This window comes from Oncorhynchus mykiss, chromosome 26, assembly GCF_013265735.2.
Source record: "Oncorhynchus mykiss isolate Arlee chromosome 26, USDA_OmykA_1.1, whole genome shotgun sequence".
NCBI classification, from domain to species: domain Eukaryota; kingdom Metazoa; phylum Chordata; class Actinopteri; order Salmoniformes; family Salmonidae; genus Oncorhynchus; species Oncorhynchus mykiss.
In genome coordinates, this window is record NC_048590.1 from 47,706,591 (window position 1) to 47,725,880 (window position 19,290).

At 43.2% G+C, this 19,290-nt stretch overlaps 1 protein-coding gene across 2 annotated transcripts in view; it reads right to left on the minus strand.

The window, feature by feature from the left end:
• LOC110515416 (A disintegrin and metalloproteinase with thrombospondin motifs 7) overlaps window positions 1–19,290 on the minus strand; it is a 177,938-nt gene that overhangs the window by 57,184 nt on the left and 101,464 nt on the right. For both annotated transcript variants that reach the window (XM_036964209.1, XM_036964210.1), the window contains 4 exons: window positions 15,001–15,134; window positions 12,022–12,142; window positions 11,119–11,363; window positions 1,531–1,678 (listed from right to left, as the gene is read on the minus strand). In XM_036964209.1, coding sequence (XP_036820104.1) covers window positions 1,531–1,678; window positions 11,119–11,363; window positions 12,022–12,142; window positions 15,001–15,134 — 648 coding nt within the window. The remainder of the gene's footprint in view (window positions 1–1,530; window positions 1,679–11,118; window positions 11,364–12,021; window positions 12,143–15,000; window positions 15,135–19,290) is intronic.

The window sequence follows — 19,290 nt, forward strand, 5'->3', positions numbered from 1 at the left end:
GGCAGTGATTTCCACGTTCTGTCGAGTGATTGAAGCTCGTTGTTACTGTGTGGATCGAAATTACCCCATTTGAGACTTGCTTCTTTGAGGTAGAAAGACGTTTTTCTCATAGCCTGTGGAAATTCACTGCTACAGTAAGCAATGTAAGGAATTCTTGAATACCTGGTGAAAGCTCTCTTATACAAAAGTATCCTTTTAAACTTCAAACTTACCATTAAGGAAGGCAGTGTTGGATTACTCTCAAATCAGACTAATTAGCTGGAAATGTTTTCCTCCGAGTATGACTCTGTTGCATCTTTGAGGGGTGCATGTGGGTTCAATGTTTCCTTCAGAGGGTGATGAGTGAATCATGCTCAACAATAATCAGCCACGAAATTCAACAAGGCCTTGTATTAGAAATACCCTCCACTCAGGGATTCCACGCTGTTGGCATCCTTCACTACCCTCCACTCAGGGATTCCACGCTGTTGGCATCCTTCACTACCCTCCACTCAGGGATTCCACGCTGTTGGCATCCTTCACTACCCTCCACTCAGGGATTCCATGCTGTTGGCATCCTTCACTACCCTCCACTCAGGGATTTCATGCTGTTGGCATCCTTCACTACCCTCCACTCAGGGATTCCATGCTGTTGGCATCCTTCACTACCCTCCACTCAGGGATTCCATGCTGTTGGCATCGTTCACCACCCTCCACTCAGGGATTCCATGCTGTTGGCTTCCTTCACTACCCTCCACTCAGGGATTCCATGCTGTTGGCTTCCTTCACCACCCTCCACTCAGGGATTCCATGCTGTTGGCATCCTTCACTACCCTCCACTCAGGGATTCCATGCTGTTGGCATCCTTCACTACCCACTCAGGGATTCCATGCTGTTTGCATCCTTCACTACCCTCCACTCAGGGATTCCATGCTGTTGGCATCCTTCACCACCCTCCACTCAGGGATTCCATGCTGTTGGCATCCTTCACCACCCTCCACTCAGGGATTCCATACTGTTGGCATCCTTCACTACCCTCCACTCAGGGATTCCATACTGTTGGCATCCTTCACTACCCTCCACTCAGGGATTCCATGCTGTTGGCATCCTTCACTACCCACTCAGGGATTCCATGCTGTTGGCATCCTTCATTACCCACTCAGGGATTCCATAGTTTCACCACAACACCCTTTTAATGTTGTTGGTTGTGACTCACGCTAAAATAGTAATGTTCTTGGTTATGACTCAAACTAAAAGAGTAATAAACAACAATTAACCTCCAATATACTTTATAAAGAAATCCAGACCAAAGTTGGATTCACACCTGGGTCTTTAAAAACGTCATTTTAGAAAGTTCAAAGCTAAAAACCGTTGTCCAGGTTTTAATTATCTAGTGAAGTAGTGCATTGTAACATGACCCATAAGAGACTAAGCAAAGCCAGTCATGCATGATAACCTGGATGTGTTGTAAATAGTAGGCCAGTAGGATATAATGAACTACATCTCTGGGTAAACATCCATAGTAGCCAACCACCATTATTGGTATCTTACCTGTCCCGCAGGTGGCACTGCACTCAGTCCATGAGCCATACTTCCAGAAGAAACCGGGGATAGGGATGTCATTGTCTGAGTCCAGAAGAGTCTCTCTATGGATGGTGTACTCATAGCGCACCCCTGGGTTTGTCTCCTGGAAGAGTAGCTGTAGAACACATAGGATCAATCAGAATGAGACAGTCGAGACAGCATGAAAACAGACAGCACGAGACAGACAGCACGAGACGAGACAGATGCCATGAGAGACGAGACAGATACCATGAGAGACGAGACAGATACCATGAGAGACGAGACAGATACCATGAGAGACGAGACAGATACCATGAGAGACGAGACAGACAGACAGCATGAGACAAACAGCATGAGATAGACAAGACAGACAGCATGAGACAGACGAGACAGACAGCATGAGACAGATGAGACAGACAGCATGAGACAGATGAGACAGACAGCATGAGACAGACGAGACAGACAGCATGAGACAGACGACACAGACAGCGTGAGACAGACGAGACAGCATGAGACAGACGAGACAGCATGAGACAGACGAGACAGACGGCATGAGACAGACGATAAAACACACAAACTAAAAGTTCAAACAGTCAACAAGTCATTGCTGCTTCGGATCACATATTTCTTGAAGTGAGTGATGTTGAAGGGTTTGTTGTTTGGTGTGTACTGTGTGTGTGTGTACTATGTGTATGTGTCATGCTGTGCAGTGGTATGGGGGGGGGGGGCATGTATTTTGGGGAGTGTGTGGAATGTGCTCATGTTAGTGGTTTGAGGTGTGTGTGGCTAATATGTATTTAGGAGATTGGATTGGGTGGTGGATGATCCCACAGGAGGGGGGCATATTCTGGCCAACAGCACAATCACGTACCAATTTCCACTTTAATTTCTGGACCAAGCATCATTGGAAGGCCCTGAGCTGATCTCAGCTATCCAAACAGACAGGATGTAAAGTTAGAACAGGTCAGCTTCGGACAGCACCGGGAGACTGCCAGGGCACAGAGTCTGTTGGCTGTGATACCCAGTGATACGCTGCCTGTACCCTAATCTTGCACAGGCAGTAAGCAATAACTCATGTTGCATACTTCATAGAGCAGGGCTCTCCAACCTTTTCTAGCATGAGAGCTACTTTAAATGAAACATGTCCCAAGCTACACATTCTTTCTAGCTTTCAAGTAGGAACATTCCTCTTTTCTCTCCCCTGCAACTCTTCACTAGGAGAAAGTAGTGCACTATGTTTTCTGTCAATATACCTGGTAAAATAATGGTTAATAAACAACTAATGGGGGCCCTATAAAATCTGCAACCCCCCCATTATGTTTTATAGTTTCCCAAATTATGTTCAGTTAAAAATGTCCTGGTTTTTCACTCTTAAAATTACTTTGATTCATAGAGAAACAACGAAATTGGATGTTCTGAGTTCATGGTTCGGGCCCCTTAGTTCCAGTGAAGGGAAATCGTAATGCTACAGCATACAATGACGTTCTAGAAGATTATGTGCTTCCAACTTTGTGGCAACAGTTTGGGGGAGGCCCTTTCCTGTTTCAGCATGACAATGCCCCAGTGCACAAAGCGAGCTCCATACAGAAATGGTTTGTCAAGATCGGTGTTGAAGAACTTGACTGGCCTGCACAGAGACCTGACCTCAACCCCATCGAACACCTTTGGGTTGAATTGAAATGCCGACTGTGAGCCAGGCCTAATCGCCAAACCTCAGTGCCTGACCTCACTAATGCTTGTGGCATGGAAGCAAGTCCCAACATCTAGTGGAAAGCCTTCCCAGAACAGTGGAGGATGTTGTAGCAGCAAAGGGGGGACCAACTCCATATTAATGCCCATGATTTTGGAATGAGATTTTCGACGAGAAGGTGTCCACACACTTTTGGTTATGTAGTGTACTTCTGCCAGGTAAGCCTACTCTGCAGTTAACATTTAATTGAGAAGGTTTTTGGGAAAGTATTTCTGTCAACCCACAAGATGGTTACCACATCAACTGGCTACACACTGAGTGATAGACCAAAGCACGCACGACACAGACAGACATAATGCTGGAAATTCATTGACAGATACTGTGCTAGGTTTGGCTTTTTAAGACAATAGTGGCTAACCAGGGATGGGATAATGTCAATGTTGCGTTGATTAGATAGTAATGTGACCGTCCTACAAGACAAACTTCAAATGTCACTCACAACAAAGGGAACTAACAAAGAAAATCGCATTGACAACCAAAATAAAACCAAAAGGGGTTCAAAGGAAGTTCAAATCAAATGCTATTGGTCACATACACATGGTTAGCAGATGTTCATGCGAGTGTAGTGAACTGCTTGTGCTTCTAGTTCCGACAGTGCAGTAAGGTCTAACAAGTAATCTCACAATTCCCCAACAACTACCTAATACACACAAATCTAAAGGGATGGGGCCTCCCGGGTGGCGCACTGGTCTAAGGCTGTGGCACTAGAGATTCTAGGTTCAAGTCAAGGCTCTGTCGCAGCCAGCTACAACGCTTTCAGTTTTGCGCGAAAGTCGCCATCCATCCATGGTTTTTGGTTAGGGTAGGTTTTGATAGTCCCAGTGGGTACAACATCTCCAATGCACTTCCTTATAAACTCACTCACCGAGTCAGCATATAGATCGATGTCATTCTCTGAGGCTGCCTGGAACATTTCCCAGTCCACGTGATCAAAACAATCTTGAAGCGTGGATTCCGATTGGTCAGACCAGTGTTGAATGGTTCTAGTCAAGGGTACATCCTGTTTGAGTTTCTACCTATAGGACGGTAGAAGCAAAATGGAGTCGTGGTCGGATTTGCCGAAGGGGGAGCGGGGGAGGGCCTTGTATGCATAGCAGAAGTCAGAGTAGCAATGGTTCAGTGTATTGCCCGTGCGGGTGCTGCAATCAATATGCTGATAGAATTTAGGTAGCCCTTAGGTTCTGAAAGACACCCATGTTTGTGCCCACTAAAAAATGGCAAAGCCACTAGTAAGGGGTTAAGGCTATCGACTCTGTCAATCACCACATTCTTATCGGCAGACTCGACAGCCTTGGTTTCTCAAATGACTGCCACGCCTGGTTCACCAACTACTTCTCAGACAGAGTTCAGTGTGTCAAATTGGAGGGCCTGTTGTCCGGACCTCAGGCATTCTCTATGGGGGTGCAACAGGGTTAAATTCTCGAGCCGACTCTTTTCTCTCTATACATCAATGATGTTGCTCTTGCTGCTGATGATTCTCTGATCCACCTCTACGCAGACGACACCATTCTGTATACTTCTGGCCCTTCTTTGGACACTGTGTTAACTCACCTGACGAGCTTCAATGCCATACAACTCTCCTTCCGTGGCCTCCAACTGCTCTTAAATGCAAGTAAAACTAAATGCATGCTCTTCAACCGATTGCTGCCCGCACCTGCCCTAAAGTCCAGCATCACTACTCTGGATGGTTCTGACCTGGAATATGTGGACAACTCCAAATATCTAGGTGACTGGTTAGACTGTAAACTCTCCTTCCAGACTCACATTAAGCATCTCCAATCCAAAATTAAATCTAGTATCGGCTTCCTATTTCACAAAAGAAAGCATCCTTCACTCATGATGCCAGAAATACCCTCATAAAACTGACTATCCTACCGATCCTTGACTTCGGCGATGTCATTTACAAAATAGCCTCCAACACTCTACACAGCAAATTGGATGCAGTCTATCACAGTACCATCCAAAGCCCCATATACTACCCACCACTGCGACCTGTATGCTCTCGTTGGCTGGCCCTTGCTTCATATTCGTCACCAAACCCACTGGCTCCAGGTCATCTATAAGTCTTTGCTAGGTAAAGCCCCGCCTTATCTCAGCTCACTGGTCAACATAGCAGCACCCACCCGTAGCACGCGCTCCAGCAGGTATATTTCACTGGTCATCCCCAAAGCAAATTCCTCATTTGGCAGCCTTTCCTTCCAGTTCTTTGCTGCCAATGACTGGAACGAATTGCAAAAATCACTGAAGCTGGAGACTCACATCTCCCTCACTAACTTTAAGCACCAGCTGTCAGAGCACCTTACAGATTATTGTAACTGTAAATAGCCCTTCCAACTACCTCATCCCCATATTGTTCTTCTTTTTTTTCTCCTTTGCACCCCAGTATCTCTACTTGCACATTCATCTTCTGCATCTATCACTCCAGTGTTTAATTGCTAAATTGTAATTACTTCGCCACTACTTATTGCTTTTCCTCAATAATCTTACCTCATTTGCACACAGTGTATATATACTTTTCTATTGTGTTATTGACTGTACGTTTGTTTATTCCATGTGTAACTCTGTGTTGTTGTTTGTGTCGCACTGCTTTGCCTTATCTTGGCCAGGTCACAGTTGTAAATGAGAACTTGTTCTTAACTGGCTGGTTAAATAAAGGGGAAACAAAAACAACAACAAAAAATAATTACCTTCACTGCCATGCAGAATAGTGATTAAATAGTCAATAATGAAAAAAGACAACCATGTGGATGCCCACTGAAAGTTGGCAAAGCCACTAGTACGCAGTGGTGGAAAAAATACCCAATTGTCATACTTGAGTAAAAGTAAAGATACCTTAATAGAAAGTTACTCAAGTAAAAGTGAAAGTCATCCAGTAAAATACTACTTGAGTAAAAGTCTAAAAGTATTTGGTTTTAAACATACTTAAGTATTAAAAGTAAATATAATTGCTAAAATGTATTTAAGTATCAAAAGTAAACGTACAAGTATAAATCATTTAAAATGTCTTATATACAGCAAACCAGACGGCACAATTGTCTTGTCCTGTCCTGCTAAGCATTCAAAATGTAACAAATACTTTTGGTGGTCAGGGAAAATGTATGGAGTAAAAAGGTACATCATTTTCTTAAGGAATGTAGGAATGTAGTGTAAAAGATGTCAAAAATATACAGATACTAAAAAAAAAAACCTACTTAAGTAGTACTTTCAAGTATTTTTACTTAAGTACTTTACACCACTGCTAGTAAAGGGTTCTGAAAGGCACCCATGTGGGTGACCACTGAAAGTTGGCAACGCCACTAGTAAACTGTTCTAAAAGACACCCACCATGGACGGCCCACTAGGTTTTCCCTCAGACTTAAAGACACCCACCATGGACGGCCCACTAGGTTTTCCCTCAGACTAAAAGACACCCACCATGGACGGCCCACTAGGTTTTCCCTCAGACTAAAAGACACCCACCATGGACGCCCACTAGGTTAACCACATCTCTCAAGCTTCACTGGAGCGCTGGGCCGGCCTCTTTTAAATATCACCTGGGCTTGCACAGGTGAAACACCTTCCGACTAACAAGATGGACAAACCAGCACAGGTGTAACACATACTTACCAACGAGGTGACCCCAATCAGGGGGTTCCCAAGTGCTAAATATAAATGGAAAAACCGAAACCTGTAACAGTACAGTAGCTGGATGTGAAAACTGCATGTACTTTCAGAATTGTTCGGCAAGCTGCTCATAGGTGGGCTGCGAGCTACTGGTAGCTTACCATCAACCTGTTGGAGACCCCTGCCATAGAGAAGGGCTCCTGGTAACTAATCTATAAGCCTTTGTTTAACATTACAAATAGGTGATCAATTACACAATGTTGAACATTGGGCTCTCTGGGAAGACATTCGAGTACAATGTGAAATACAATAGAGAATGAGTACAAGAAGTTGCTATTTTTGTGGAAAAATAACAATATCTTTGCTAATTTCACTGTCACTGTCGTGTTAGTAGCTGGAACAAGCATATTTGTTTTCAGGCCAGATGAAACCCCAAATTCTGGCCTCCACTTTCACAGATGCCTCGTGTCTGATTGGATCATTCAAATCTACTGAAAGCATTGACAACCGCAGCATTAAAAAGAATAGCCGACAGCATTACGTTGCAGTGTATGAATGATGTTACCATGGTAACTCCGCAGCACTCTGTATGCTGTAACTCTCTACACGTTGATCTCCAGAGTCTAGATTTGAGTTTAGGTTGTGAAATCTGTTATTGGATCACGGTGAAATAACTAAATGGACTTCAGGAATCATATTGGAATGGAGCAAACCTGACAAAGTCAAAGCACAAAGTGTTACGTCTGACTATCAAGTCATGTCACACAGTGAGTTTGACCATTTTATACAGAGTTAGAAGTGAAACACTGGCCGTGATATCTCTTCCACGTGGGATAAATAATTACATGACGCAGACTAAACAGAATTTGAGACAGTGGCTGTCAAGATATGCGCTTGCCTATGACAAATGATTTTGCCAAAGAACTGTCATTTGTCATTCACAGTGACAGCACAGAACAAAACGTTGTGGCTCCACACAATTCATCTTTGTTTTTACTGTCAATGTATTGCTGCTGATTCAAATCATTGTTATTAGAATCAGCTCTAGTCAGACGATTGAAGATCACTTCAGGCAAACTGGGAAACAAGCAAGCAATATTTGATTGAACAATATAAATCTTCTTTCGCTTTTTGCCCAAAACTGACATCAAAGCGGGTTCTCATGGGACTAACTGATACACTGACAATTCTGAATAAAGCCCACTGATATAACACATGATTCCGTAAGCAGTTACTAAGGCATATGCTATCACCAAGCCAAAAGGAATACTCAATTAGTCATGAATAATTGTGATAAGTTGCATGTATTCGAATATAATCACAGCCACATTTTCAATCCAGTACATTGTCTTTCACCATCAAAAGGTCATGGATAATATTTTGGTGGGTACTTGGCGTATGGACTACGTTTGTGAAGCTAATTAATTTGTCTTCCATCTTATGCTAGTACAGAAAGTAGATCCACATCTAGTTAATGGGTTGTCAGCAGAAACAGAGGAGCAAAGTAAATGAATCAAGCTCAGACAAGCAAGACTGGCAGAAAGTGGAGTGTAATATTATTATCTTATCCGATTTTAAAGAGTCTGTTTACACTTGGCTGTGATTATCGCTCAACATTTTAGGAACATCCTTGTCTAAGTGAAATGCAAATGTGTTTTCTCTGTACAACGTGTTGCCAAGGTTTATAAAAAATATTTTTCCAGTTGCCCCCCAAACCCCATGGTAAATGTGTCCAATCTACCAGACACCTTACCTCCCTAGTGATATCTGAAACATGACAGTCTGAGTGCCACTTCAAGTCAGACACACGGGGTAAAGTGGTCAAATGGGACATATAAAGCCCATCCACGCCAGACCCTCCATCACCATCTCCAACATGAGGCCCTGGAGACAAACACCTGAACAACGCTATGGAATCCAGTTCCACAGGGAACGCTCCTCATCTCCAATATCTATCAACGCTCAGCAAACACCATGGTTACGTGTTTGCCCTTTGAACACTCTTTTTGACACATCCTTCGCCCTTCCCTCAAGTCATTGACTTTTCTGTGTGTCAATGGAAGCTTGTTACAATGAACTGTAGGGTCCATTTGAGAGGACTTAACAACCGAGCTGCCACTTCCCTGATCCTGTGTTTGGACAGGTTGACACACTTAGGTGATGAATGAGCTTTGTGCAAGACGGGTAAACAGTGTGAGCAGACACAGTTGACACTAATGGAAAGGTAAAGCTGGGATCTGGGGAGTCGGCTCAACAGTTGTTCTCTCCACAGGGTTTTACTTGGACAAGGTGCAAATATTTATTTTGAAAGGTATTTGTCTCTGAAAGGCATTCCAAAACGGTTCCTCTGGAGACGGAGATAGGAACATTGAATTTTGAGTGGCACATGTCCCAAAACAAAAGCATTTTGGCTGAGATTGTCACGGGGCCTTGTGACAGGCTAAATGATTTGGAAATCATCTGTTTCCATTGTGTCCTCACAGTGAGATAGAGACGCAAGGGAATTTTATCGCTAAATGTAAAAAAATAACATGGTAGATTGTGAAGTTGTTTCAGTGCTGCGCTGCGTGTTACCGTCATACAGTTATGTACTCATGATCAATCATTTCTCACTTGTTGATTATAGGTTTCCACTTACTGCAGAACATAACACAACTACAAGTCATCACACATGGTGCACTTACCTCACACAGGTGGTCTCATTAGAGTTCATAACAAAAACATTGAACCATCAGTGAGAAACCACCACACAAACACTAATTTGGTGTGAGGGAGAGAAAGTTTAGCATCAACTCATGAGAGAGGGAAAAAGAGAGAGAGAGAGAGACAGAGGGAGAATGAAAGAAAGTTAAGCATCAACTCATGAGCGAGAGAGAGAGAGAGAGAGAGAGAGAGAGAGAGAGAGAGCGAGAGAGAGAGAGAGAGAGAGAGAGAGAGAGAGAGAGAGAGAGAGGCTATTAGTAGACTCCAGCAGTGCCAGTGAGAGAAGAGGTCAACATGACATCAGTGCCAGTACTCATCTCCCTGTCCACTGTCTGTGGTCCAACAGACAGACAGAAGCTGTCCCCCTACCACCCCTACCCTGGTGGGCACCATGCCAGGCTAGGGGGGCTTCAGATCCCCACAGTGGGACAAAGCCCTTTATCTGCCCCCTGGTACTGCCTCCACCACCTGGCCTGGTGTGGGCGTTTCCCGGTAGAAAACTGATTGTCTAGCCCATCCTCCTCTAGGCCGCTGATTGGCTAGCTCATCCTCCTCAGGGAGATGACAACGTGTTCTATGAGAAAATAGCCAGCGTTTTTGAAACCGTCGGTTTGAGATGTTTTTTTTTAAGTGCATTTTTTCTCCAATTTATGCTTCTGCCAGAAATAAGAGTACAGGACGAGTCAACAACATTATGTAGATATGAGTTAACAGATAGGAGTTAAAAGTGAGACTTTCACTGGGCAGTCAGCTACATTAAAGTCTAAAAACAGGCATTGAGATCGTTGCTCAGTTGTTGTGATGCCTTTGTACGGGTGTAGCTGTGGATGAATTTACTGTACATGGGGGGAATTTGTAATGACAGGCAGGATAGAATACGGCACCACCATTCGAAACTAAATGGCTTCGACCAAAAAACCCTTCTCTTTTGTAGCCATAACACAAAGGAATTCTCGCTGGATGAGAATTGTACAGATTCAAAGTGGATTCTCTCAAGGTCAACAACAAACAATTCTTGGAAACTGTACCCTTAGTTTTGCACAGGTTGGCACAGCAGGGTTAAAGTCTTTGAAATAACACAGCCTTTGAAATAAGATACATTTATTTAATTACTGTAGCTCTGTGTAAACATCTACACTGCCTGAACAACCAAACCCTGTTTGGGAATAATTACTTATAATCAAAAGCGAACATCATCTTAGATCTCCATGAAACTAGAACCATAGAGCCGATCATGCAAAATAGAGTTTAATTGAAAAGAGATGTCCCGGTTTGATTAAAGTTGAACAAAACAAAATAAATGTGTGTAAGTGAACATTTTGTCTGTTTACGTGTGGTTTTTCCTGGATAACATCTCTCAAGTGGAAGGTATTTTAGATAAACAAACCATGCAATGCTTGTTAAACGACAGTTTGGAGTATTTGGCACATGCTGTGTGTGTGGTTCGGAGTATTTGGCACGTGCTGTGTGTGTGTGTGTGTGTGTGTGTGTGTTTGTGATGCACGAGTATGTGATCCTACCTGTATCCACACTGGCTCTAGGGTTGGTCCAGGGGAGGTCAAGTTCTCCAGTTGTCCTGTCCTCTCATAGGTGAACACCGTCCCCGCTGCCTTGTATTCCCCATTCCATTGGATAGTCCAACCACCGTTCAGGAAGTACTTTCCGGGGTCGTCACTCCGGAGAGCCAAGAAATTCCCAGCCTCAGCCACCTCCTCGATACGAATTTCCCGAGCCCCCTCTGGAATCAGCCCAATGTCCACATACCCTGGGAGACAGACAGGGGGGTCCAGAGGGGCTGTTCAACTTCCATCTCTACTACCCTCGGTACACTTTACTTTTCTCCTTTTCAATTTGACCTAGTTTATTGTCTTTTAATCCACCCAGCTTGATACCTTCTTAATACCTCCACAAAAAGGGACTGATGTCAGACTTGTGCTTTGAAGTCTATGGAAATATAATACTATACCACCAAACACTTGGTTGATTATGAGACAGAAACTTGAGATGCAGTACATGACCTAGTTCACATTCAAACTGACAGCTCAAACCAAGCTACAGGACGCTGACAACAATACCCAGTGTACAGTACACTGTCTATCACTTTAAAAACCTGTTCCAGGGTCAGTCTGGTTTTTTATCTCATAATGGTTAAGGTTCCGATTGAGGTGAGGAGAGCTGATCCTATATCAGTAGACGTTCTCCAGAGATTCTTTTTTTTAATACTTTCACTGTTGAAAAGGTGGTATCTCAAGTATAAATACAGTAAAGTACACACCAAAGGGTAAAATGTGCCATGTCACGACATACAGAACCTTGACCACCTATTGGGATGTGCCTTTTGTTAAGTAAATCAGGAGTTAAATGAGGTGAAAAAGGAGACTGGAGGGCCACTTTAAGTGCAGAGAGTAGCATGAGTGTCATACCAAGCCCTTCGCTCTCCTCAAAGGTCTTCTTCACAGTCTCACAAGTAGACCCGTTGCCATGGCAAACCCCACAGCGATCCTCCACCGCGTTGGAGTCAATCTCATAGTCACACCCCACATTCTGAAAAGATCAAAACAAAGCAAGAACAGGCCTTCAGCAGAGAATAAAGGATAACCTAAAATGGATGCCACGCATTACAGTGTATGGTGTCCATTTTAGGACATCAGTACGTCTTTGGGTTCCATCTTTAGGGTTCACCGGAATCATATTAAGATAATTTGAGGACAAAATAATGTACTCGCACTGAAACAAAAGTATCCATCAATACGTCCATTTTGCAGCAAAACATTCACAATTGGTATTTTTTTCTAAAATAATCATAATGAATACTATAATAATGTATAATAATATAATCACTATAATAATGTTGTGAAAATAATGTGTACAAAATGAAAATTTATCAAAGAAACTTTCTATATTCAAATTCACAGTTCTGCTAGATAATCATCTCCCCATTTAGTCTGTAGTCACTGAGATATTGAAAAACGAGTTGTCTGAGGTGATGCAGAAAATTAACAACAAACAAAGAAAAAAATGCTAAGGAAGAAATAAGCACAAGGCAGGACAATCTCCTGTAGTGTGATAGGACTCTGGAATTAGCATTTGATAACTGGGGTTACCACAACCACATTGTGTCCCCACTACATCTAGTAACCACATTATCCATCTACTATACCTGTGTTGTTTGGAAAGAATATGGACAAAATGAAAACTTATCAGAGAAACGTTCTATATTCAAATTCTCAGTTGGATCCTAAACATCAATATTTGACTGGCTTATAAACAGACTAAATATTTAACTGCTTTCAGCCAAAACCAATTAAACAAAGCCAGCATTTAAAAAGAACGTCTCAACTGGGGTTACCACAACAAAATGTGATCCTCGCCTCATGAAGTCATCCAAATTCGTTAGCTCGTCCAATCAGAGCTTAGAGCACAGTCTGAAAGTTTGGATGAAGATATCGGACAAGAGTGAGACTATGTTGGGAGATAATGACTTTATCCATCAATACGTCAACCATGCAAGTAAAATATTAACGTGTCTTTCCCCAAAAGATAAACATAGTATGTACTATAATTACATTGTGTGAAAAAAATGGAGATCATGAAAAATGAGTGTTGTCTGAGGTGATGCAGAAAACTAATGTCACCTGTCTGACACGCAAATATGAAAAGTGAGGGAAACTTTTGAGCACAAGGCTCTACAATCTCCTGTAGAGGGACAGGACTCAGGAATGAGCATTTGTCATCAGAGAAATAGTTCACCTTAAAAACAATGTTTGACAAACATTTCCATAGCTCCAACTTGATCTATGTGTAATTTGTTGTGTATCATAGGAGGTTAGTGGTACCTTAATTGGGGAGGACAGGCTCGTGGTAATGGCTGGAGCGGAATTGGTGGAATGGTATCAAATACACCAAACGCATGGTTTCCATGGTTTCCATGTATTTGATGCCATTCCATTTGCTCCGTTCCAGACGTTATTATGAGCCGTCCTCCCCTCAGCAGCCTCCACTGTGTATACTGTGGAACATAAGAGGTTCCAATAGCTCAGGGGTACCAAACTCATTCCATGGAGGACCTAGTGTCTGTGGGTTTTTGGTTTTTCCTTTCAATTAGGAACTAGACAAACAGCTGAGGGGAGTTCTTTACTAATCAGTGACCTTAATTCATCAATAAAGTACAAGGGAGGAGCGAAAACCCACAGATACTCGGCCCTCTGTGGAATGAGTTTGACGAATGTGCAATTGCTCATTGTTTCAGTAGCTTCGGTGAAACTGAGCCCTGCTGATTTATCCTGATGCATATAGCCTAGCCAGATCTATACAACAGATGGTGTGGACGGAGCTAAACTTCAGATGACTTTGTGCCGTATGAAAACATCTGACCAACTTCGTTTCAGTGTGAACTATCCCTCTGCAGTGATGATTCACAAATGAAACTATCCTTTTAACTTGAGTTGATCCTTCCCTTTAACCTCAGTTGCATTGTGAACTCTAAATCCCTCATCTTCCAGTCCTTAGATAATGAGCACGTTCCTCTGCTCAGGTGTTGCTGATGCATGCCAGGTCTTACGATACCTTGATAGGTATTTTACGTATCAGTTAACCACGTCACATGTTAAAGCAATCTGGTGTCCAACGGCACAGTCGATGACATGGCACGCAATCATTGGTTGATGTACGCAAGGTCTAAGCAGGGGAACATGACCCATGTCTTGGACATGAGTGGAAACTATGGAAACCAAAGACCAGGGTCACAATGTTGGTCTTGTTTGAAGATGTAAATGAAACAAGATAAAAGGCTAAAAATATAGATTCTAACATTAATATTTGACTGGCTTATAAACAGTCTAAATATTTAACTGCTTTCAGCCAAAACCAATTAAACAAAGCCAGCTTTTAAACAGAATGGCTCAACTGGGGTCAACTGGGGTCATGACAACAAAATGTGTCCCCACTACAGTACATCAATTCACCAAATGATGCATCTCGGATAGTGTATCATTATTTTCTTGGTCCAATCAGACCTTAGAGCACAGTCTGACATTTTGGGATGAAGATATTAGACAACAGTGAGACTGTACTGTGCAAGATAATGACTTACTCGAACAGCACACTCATTTTCATACAGAATGTAAAGCGTTCGAAATCATTCTGCCGAGAAAACAAGCAGCAGCCCGACTAAACAAAGTGCATATCAAATGACATCCCTAAAGCACAATGTTGAGACCAGGAGAAGTACGTCAACAAGGGGAGCTTAACAAATGAAGTTAACTCAGCTTAGACTTTAGGAGGGAATGACAATTTGAGCAGAGAATGAGAGAGAGTGAGAGAGAGAGAGCAAGGAGCGAGAGGCATGAGGGAGTGAGAGAGACAGCGAGAAGAGAGATTTCTGGGGACAAGGTTGCCGCTACCTTGCAGATGCCGTTAACACACATGTCTCGGCTCAAGCTGCCCTCATAGCACTGGGTCCCGTCAATGACCGCGTCCAGCATCTTCTCTGAGAAGTACTCGTTCAGAGGGCGGCAGTGCAGCTCGCAGGGGTTCACTGGCAAACACAAACAGGTTAGGTGTCATCTTACTTTAGCGACAAGGTATCACTTTGCTTTAGGCCTGTATCTGGCATTAAGACAACCAAAGCTGTCCTAAGCATGACCATAACATGACCAAGCAGCATTATGTCATTTGTTACCGTATGTAATCAGTTGGGTAACGGTTAGCTTGTCAGTTGGGTAACGGTTAGCTTGTCAGTTGGGTAACGGTTAGCTTGTCAGTTGGGTAACAGTTAGCTTGTCAGTTGGGTAACGGTTAGCTTGTCAGTTGGGTAACGGTTAGCCTGTCAGTTGGGTAACAGTTAGCTTGTCAGTTGGGTAACAGTTAGCTTGTCAGTTGGGTAACAGTTAGCTTGTCAGTTGGGTAACAGTTAGCTTGTCAGTTGCGTAACAGTTAGCTTGTCAGTTGGGTAACGGTTAGCCTGTCAGTTGGGTAACAGTTAGCTTGTCAGTTGCGTAACAGTTAGCTTGTCAGTTGGGTAACGGTTAGCCTGTCAGTTGGGTAACGGTTAGCCTGTCAGTTGGGTAAAGGTTAGCTTGTCAGGTGGGTAGCAGTTAGCTTGTCAGGTGGGTAACAGTTAGATTGTCAGTTGGGTAACAGTTAGCTTGTCAGTTGGGTAACAGTTAGCTTGTCAGTTGGGTAACAGTTAGCTTGTCAGTTGGGTAACAGTTAGCTTGTCAGTTGGGTAACAGTTAGCTTGTCAGTTGGGTAATAGTTAGCGTTACAGCCTTATTCTATAATTGATTGATTTTTCCCCACAGGTAATTCCACTGTACCTTTTTTAACAATTTTAGGAACCTTCTTAAATCTCACAGATATAGGACAGGTACTTCAAAAAATCCTGTAACCATTAACTCAGTAACCTGGGGCACCACGGGAAAAGTTTGTTTAATGAGTTACTGCTACCGAAATCACTCAAAGATGATCAGATTATCGATTTCATAGGAGTCACTAACTCACTCATTCTGAACATCACATAATTCGTAAATCTGCACAAACCCGGGTTTCACTAAATCATTCCATACTGCACAAATTGAGTTGATTACTTATTTACTAATAAGCTAAATGATAACATAAGATACACATACACAAAGAGTCTAGGTTATTGGTTAGAACTTAATACAATGGCAACAGGTCCCTAGCAGACCAACACAATATGACACGTGTTACACAAGATGGAGATTTAAAGAAAAAGAGAGAGAGAAAGTGCATAAGATAAAAGCACACTTGGATACATTTGTAAACTATGCTTAGTTTAACCCTGACACCTTGCCCCGAATTGCCGCTCTTATGGGTCAGAATTATAATGCATGTATTTACGTGTTGAAGATCTCCGTTGGGTATCTCTTCGTGGGCCGAGTTCCGCTTAGTGGGGTAGGTTTGGCCGATGCCCTGATCTTTCGATGGCCGCGTCTCCTTCGTTATCAGGTGTAAGTCTCTGATTGTCCACACGATGTCACAATGCCCTTTCTTTTGGTTGTCTGTTTCTTTGCACTCGTTCTGTGAGAGTGGTCTTCTTAGGAGGCTAATCAGCCATGTCGACGCTCCCAGCTTGGGTCAGAGGGCCGTGTAGACAACCGATGACTTGAAGAGAATAACCGGTTGGTCCTTCTTGAATTCACCTTCTTAGATACAGTACTCAATCGTAGCATTGATTGTTAAGAGGTTTCTTTGTCCTCTTCCTCGTGTTGCGTTTCGGGGTCACAACTCGGGTCACGACTTGTCGCAGACCTCGGGTTGCAGCGCGCAGTCAACTTAGTCAAGTATGTAAATTCTTAAATCACATGTTTTATACCACAGGGTAGAAAGCCCCGTCTTTATGACACGCTCTCTAGGTTCCTTGGGGCGTAGAAAGCCCCGTCTTTATGACACGCTCTCTAGGTTCCTTGGGGCGTAGAAAGCCCCGTCTTTATGACACGCTCTCTAGGTTCCTTGGGGCGTAGAAAGCCCCGTCTTTATGACACGCTCTCTAGGTTCCTTGGGGCGTAGAAAGCCCCGTCTTTATGACACACTCTCTAGGTTCCTTGGGGCGTAGAAAGCCCCGTCTTTATGACACGCTCTCTAGGTTCCTTGGGGCGTAGAAAGCCCTGTCTTTATGACACGCTCTCTAGGTTCCTTGGGGCGTAGAAAGCCCCGTCTTTATGACACACTCTCTAGGTTCCTTGGGGCTTAGCTAGTTACAAGACAAGGCATTAGAACTTACTACGATCTCGTTTAGACAACTAGAATTACAGTTCATCGTTACAAAAACATTTTCTACACAACGCACAGTATGTAAACATGCATATATAATGAAAACTCTGAAAGTTCATGTTTTCGTTATAGCGCTGTCATTTAACTTAATGACGTCACAAAAATCAACATTCATTCTCATATTCCATCTATCATTGTTACCACCATTTTGGTTGATGAAATATAATGTCCCAAAGTCCATTTATTTCATGTTAAAGTTCTGAGGTAGTCTTCATAAGGCCACACAGACATTCCAGTCCCAAACATTAAAGGAAAAAGGATTAGTCTGCTGCCTTAAGATTTACAATGGGCGTGAGGTATCATGAACACCCCCCCATCAATCCCTCTATACCTCCCCCTCTGCGGGAGGCAGAGATATCCCTGTAGAACCATGATCCACTGTAACCTGATCCTCACAGGCCAGTCATGACAAAACTTAAATATTACATTTACACAGGTATTCAGACCCTTTACTCAGTACTATATTGAAGCACCTTTGGCAGCGATTACAGCATCAAGTCTTCTTCGGTATGACGCTACAAGCTTGGCTTGGGGAGTTTCTTCCATTCTTCTCTGCAGATCCTCTTAAGCTCTGTCAGGTTGTATGGGGGAATGTTGCTGCACAGCTATTTCCAGGTCTCTCCAGAGATGTTTGATCTGGTTCAAGACCGGGCTCTTGCTGGGTCACTCAAGGACATTCAGAGACTTGTTCCAAAGCCACTCATGCATTGTCTTGGCCTTGTGCTTAGGATCATTGTCCTGTTGGAAAGTGAACCTTCGTCCCAGTCTGAGGTCCTGAGCGTTCTGGAGCAGGTTTTCATCAAGGATTTCTCTGTACTTTTCTCTGTTCATCTTTGCCTCGATTCCAACTAGTCTCCCAGTCCCCACAGCATGATGCTGCCACCACCATGCTTCACCGTAGGGATGGTGCCAGGTTTCCTCCAGATGTGATGTTTGGCATTCAGGCCAAAGAGTTCAATATTGGTTTCATCAGACCAGATAATCTTGTTTCTCATGGTAAGAGTCTAAGTGCCTTTTGGCAAACTCCAAGTGGGCTGTCATGTGTCTTTTATTGAGGAGTGGCTTCCGTCTGGCCACTCTACCATAAAGGCCTGATCGATGAAGTACTGCAGAGATGGTTGTCCTTCTGGAAGGTTCTTCCATCTGCACAGAGGAACTCTAGAGCTCTGTCAGAGTGACCATCGGGTTGTTCGTCACCTCCCTGACCAAGGTCCTTTTCCCCCAATTGCTCAGTTTGGCCAGGCAGCCAGACATTAGGAAGAGTCTTGGTGGTTCCAAATTTCTTCCATTTAAGAATGATGGAGGCCACTGTGTTCTTGGGGACCTTCAATGCTGCAGAAATGTTTTGGTACCCTTCCCCAGACCTGTGCCTCAACATAATCGTGTCTTGGAGGTCTACGGACAATTCCTTCGACCTCATGGCTTGGTTTTTGCTCTGACATGCACTGTCAATTGTGGGACCTTATATAGACAGGTGTGTGCCTTTCCAAATCATGTCCAATCACTTGAATTTACCACAGGTGGACTCCAATCAAGTTGTAGAAACATCTCAAGGATGATCAATGGAAACAGGATGCACCTGAGCTCAGTTTCCAGTCTCATAGCAAAGGGTCTGAATACTTATGTAAATAAGGAATCTGTTTTTTATTTTTAATAAATTAGTAAAAATGTCTACAAAACCTGTTTTCGCTTTGTCATTATGTGTAGATTGCTGAGAAAAAAAACAATATTTAATCAGTTTTAGAATAAAGCTGTAATGTAACAAAATGTGGAAAAGTCAAGGGGTCTGAATACTTTCCGAAGGCACTGTAGGGTTCAAGTATTACTCTTGTTTACATATTCGGTCCTGTATTTAACACATCCACTGTCAGAGCAATACCACTCTGCAGATTACTGAC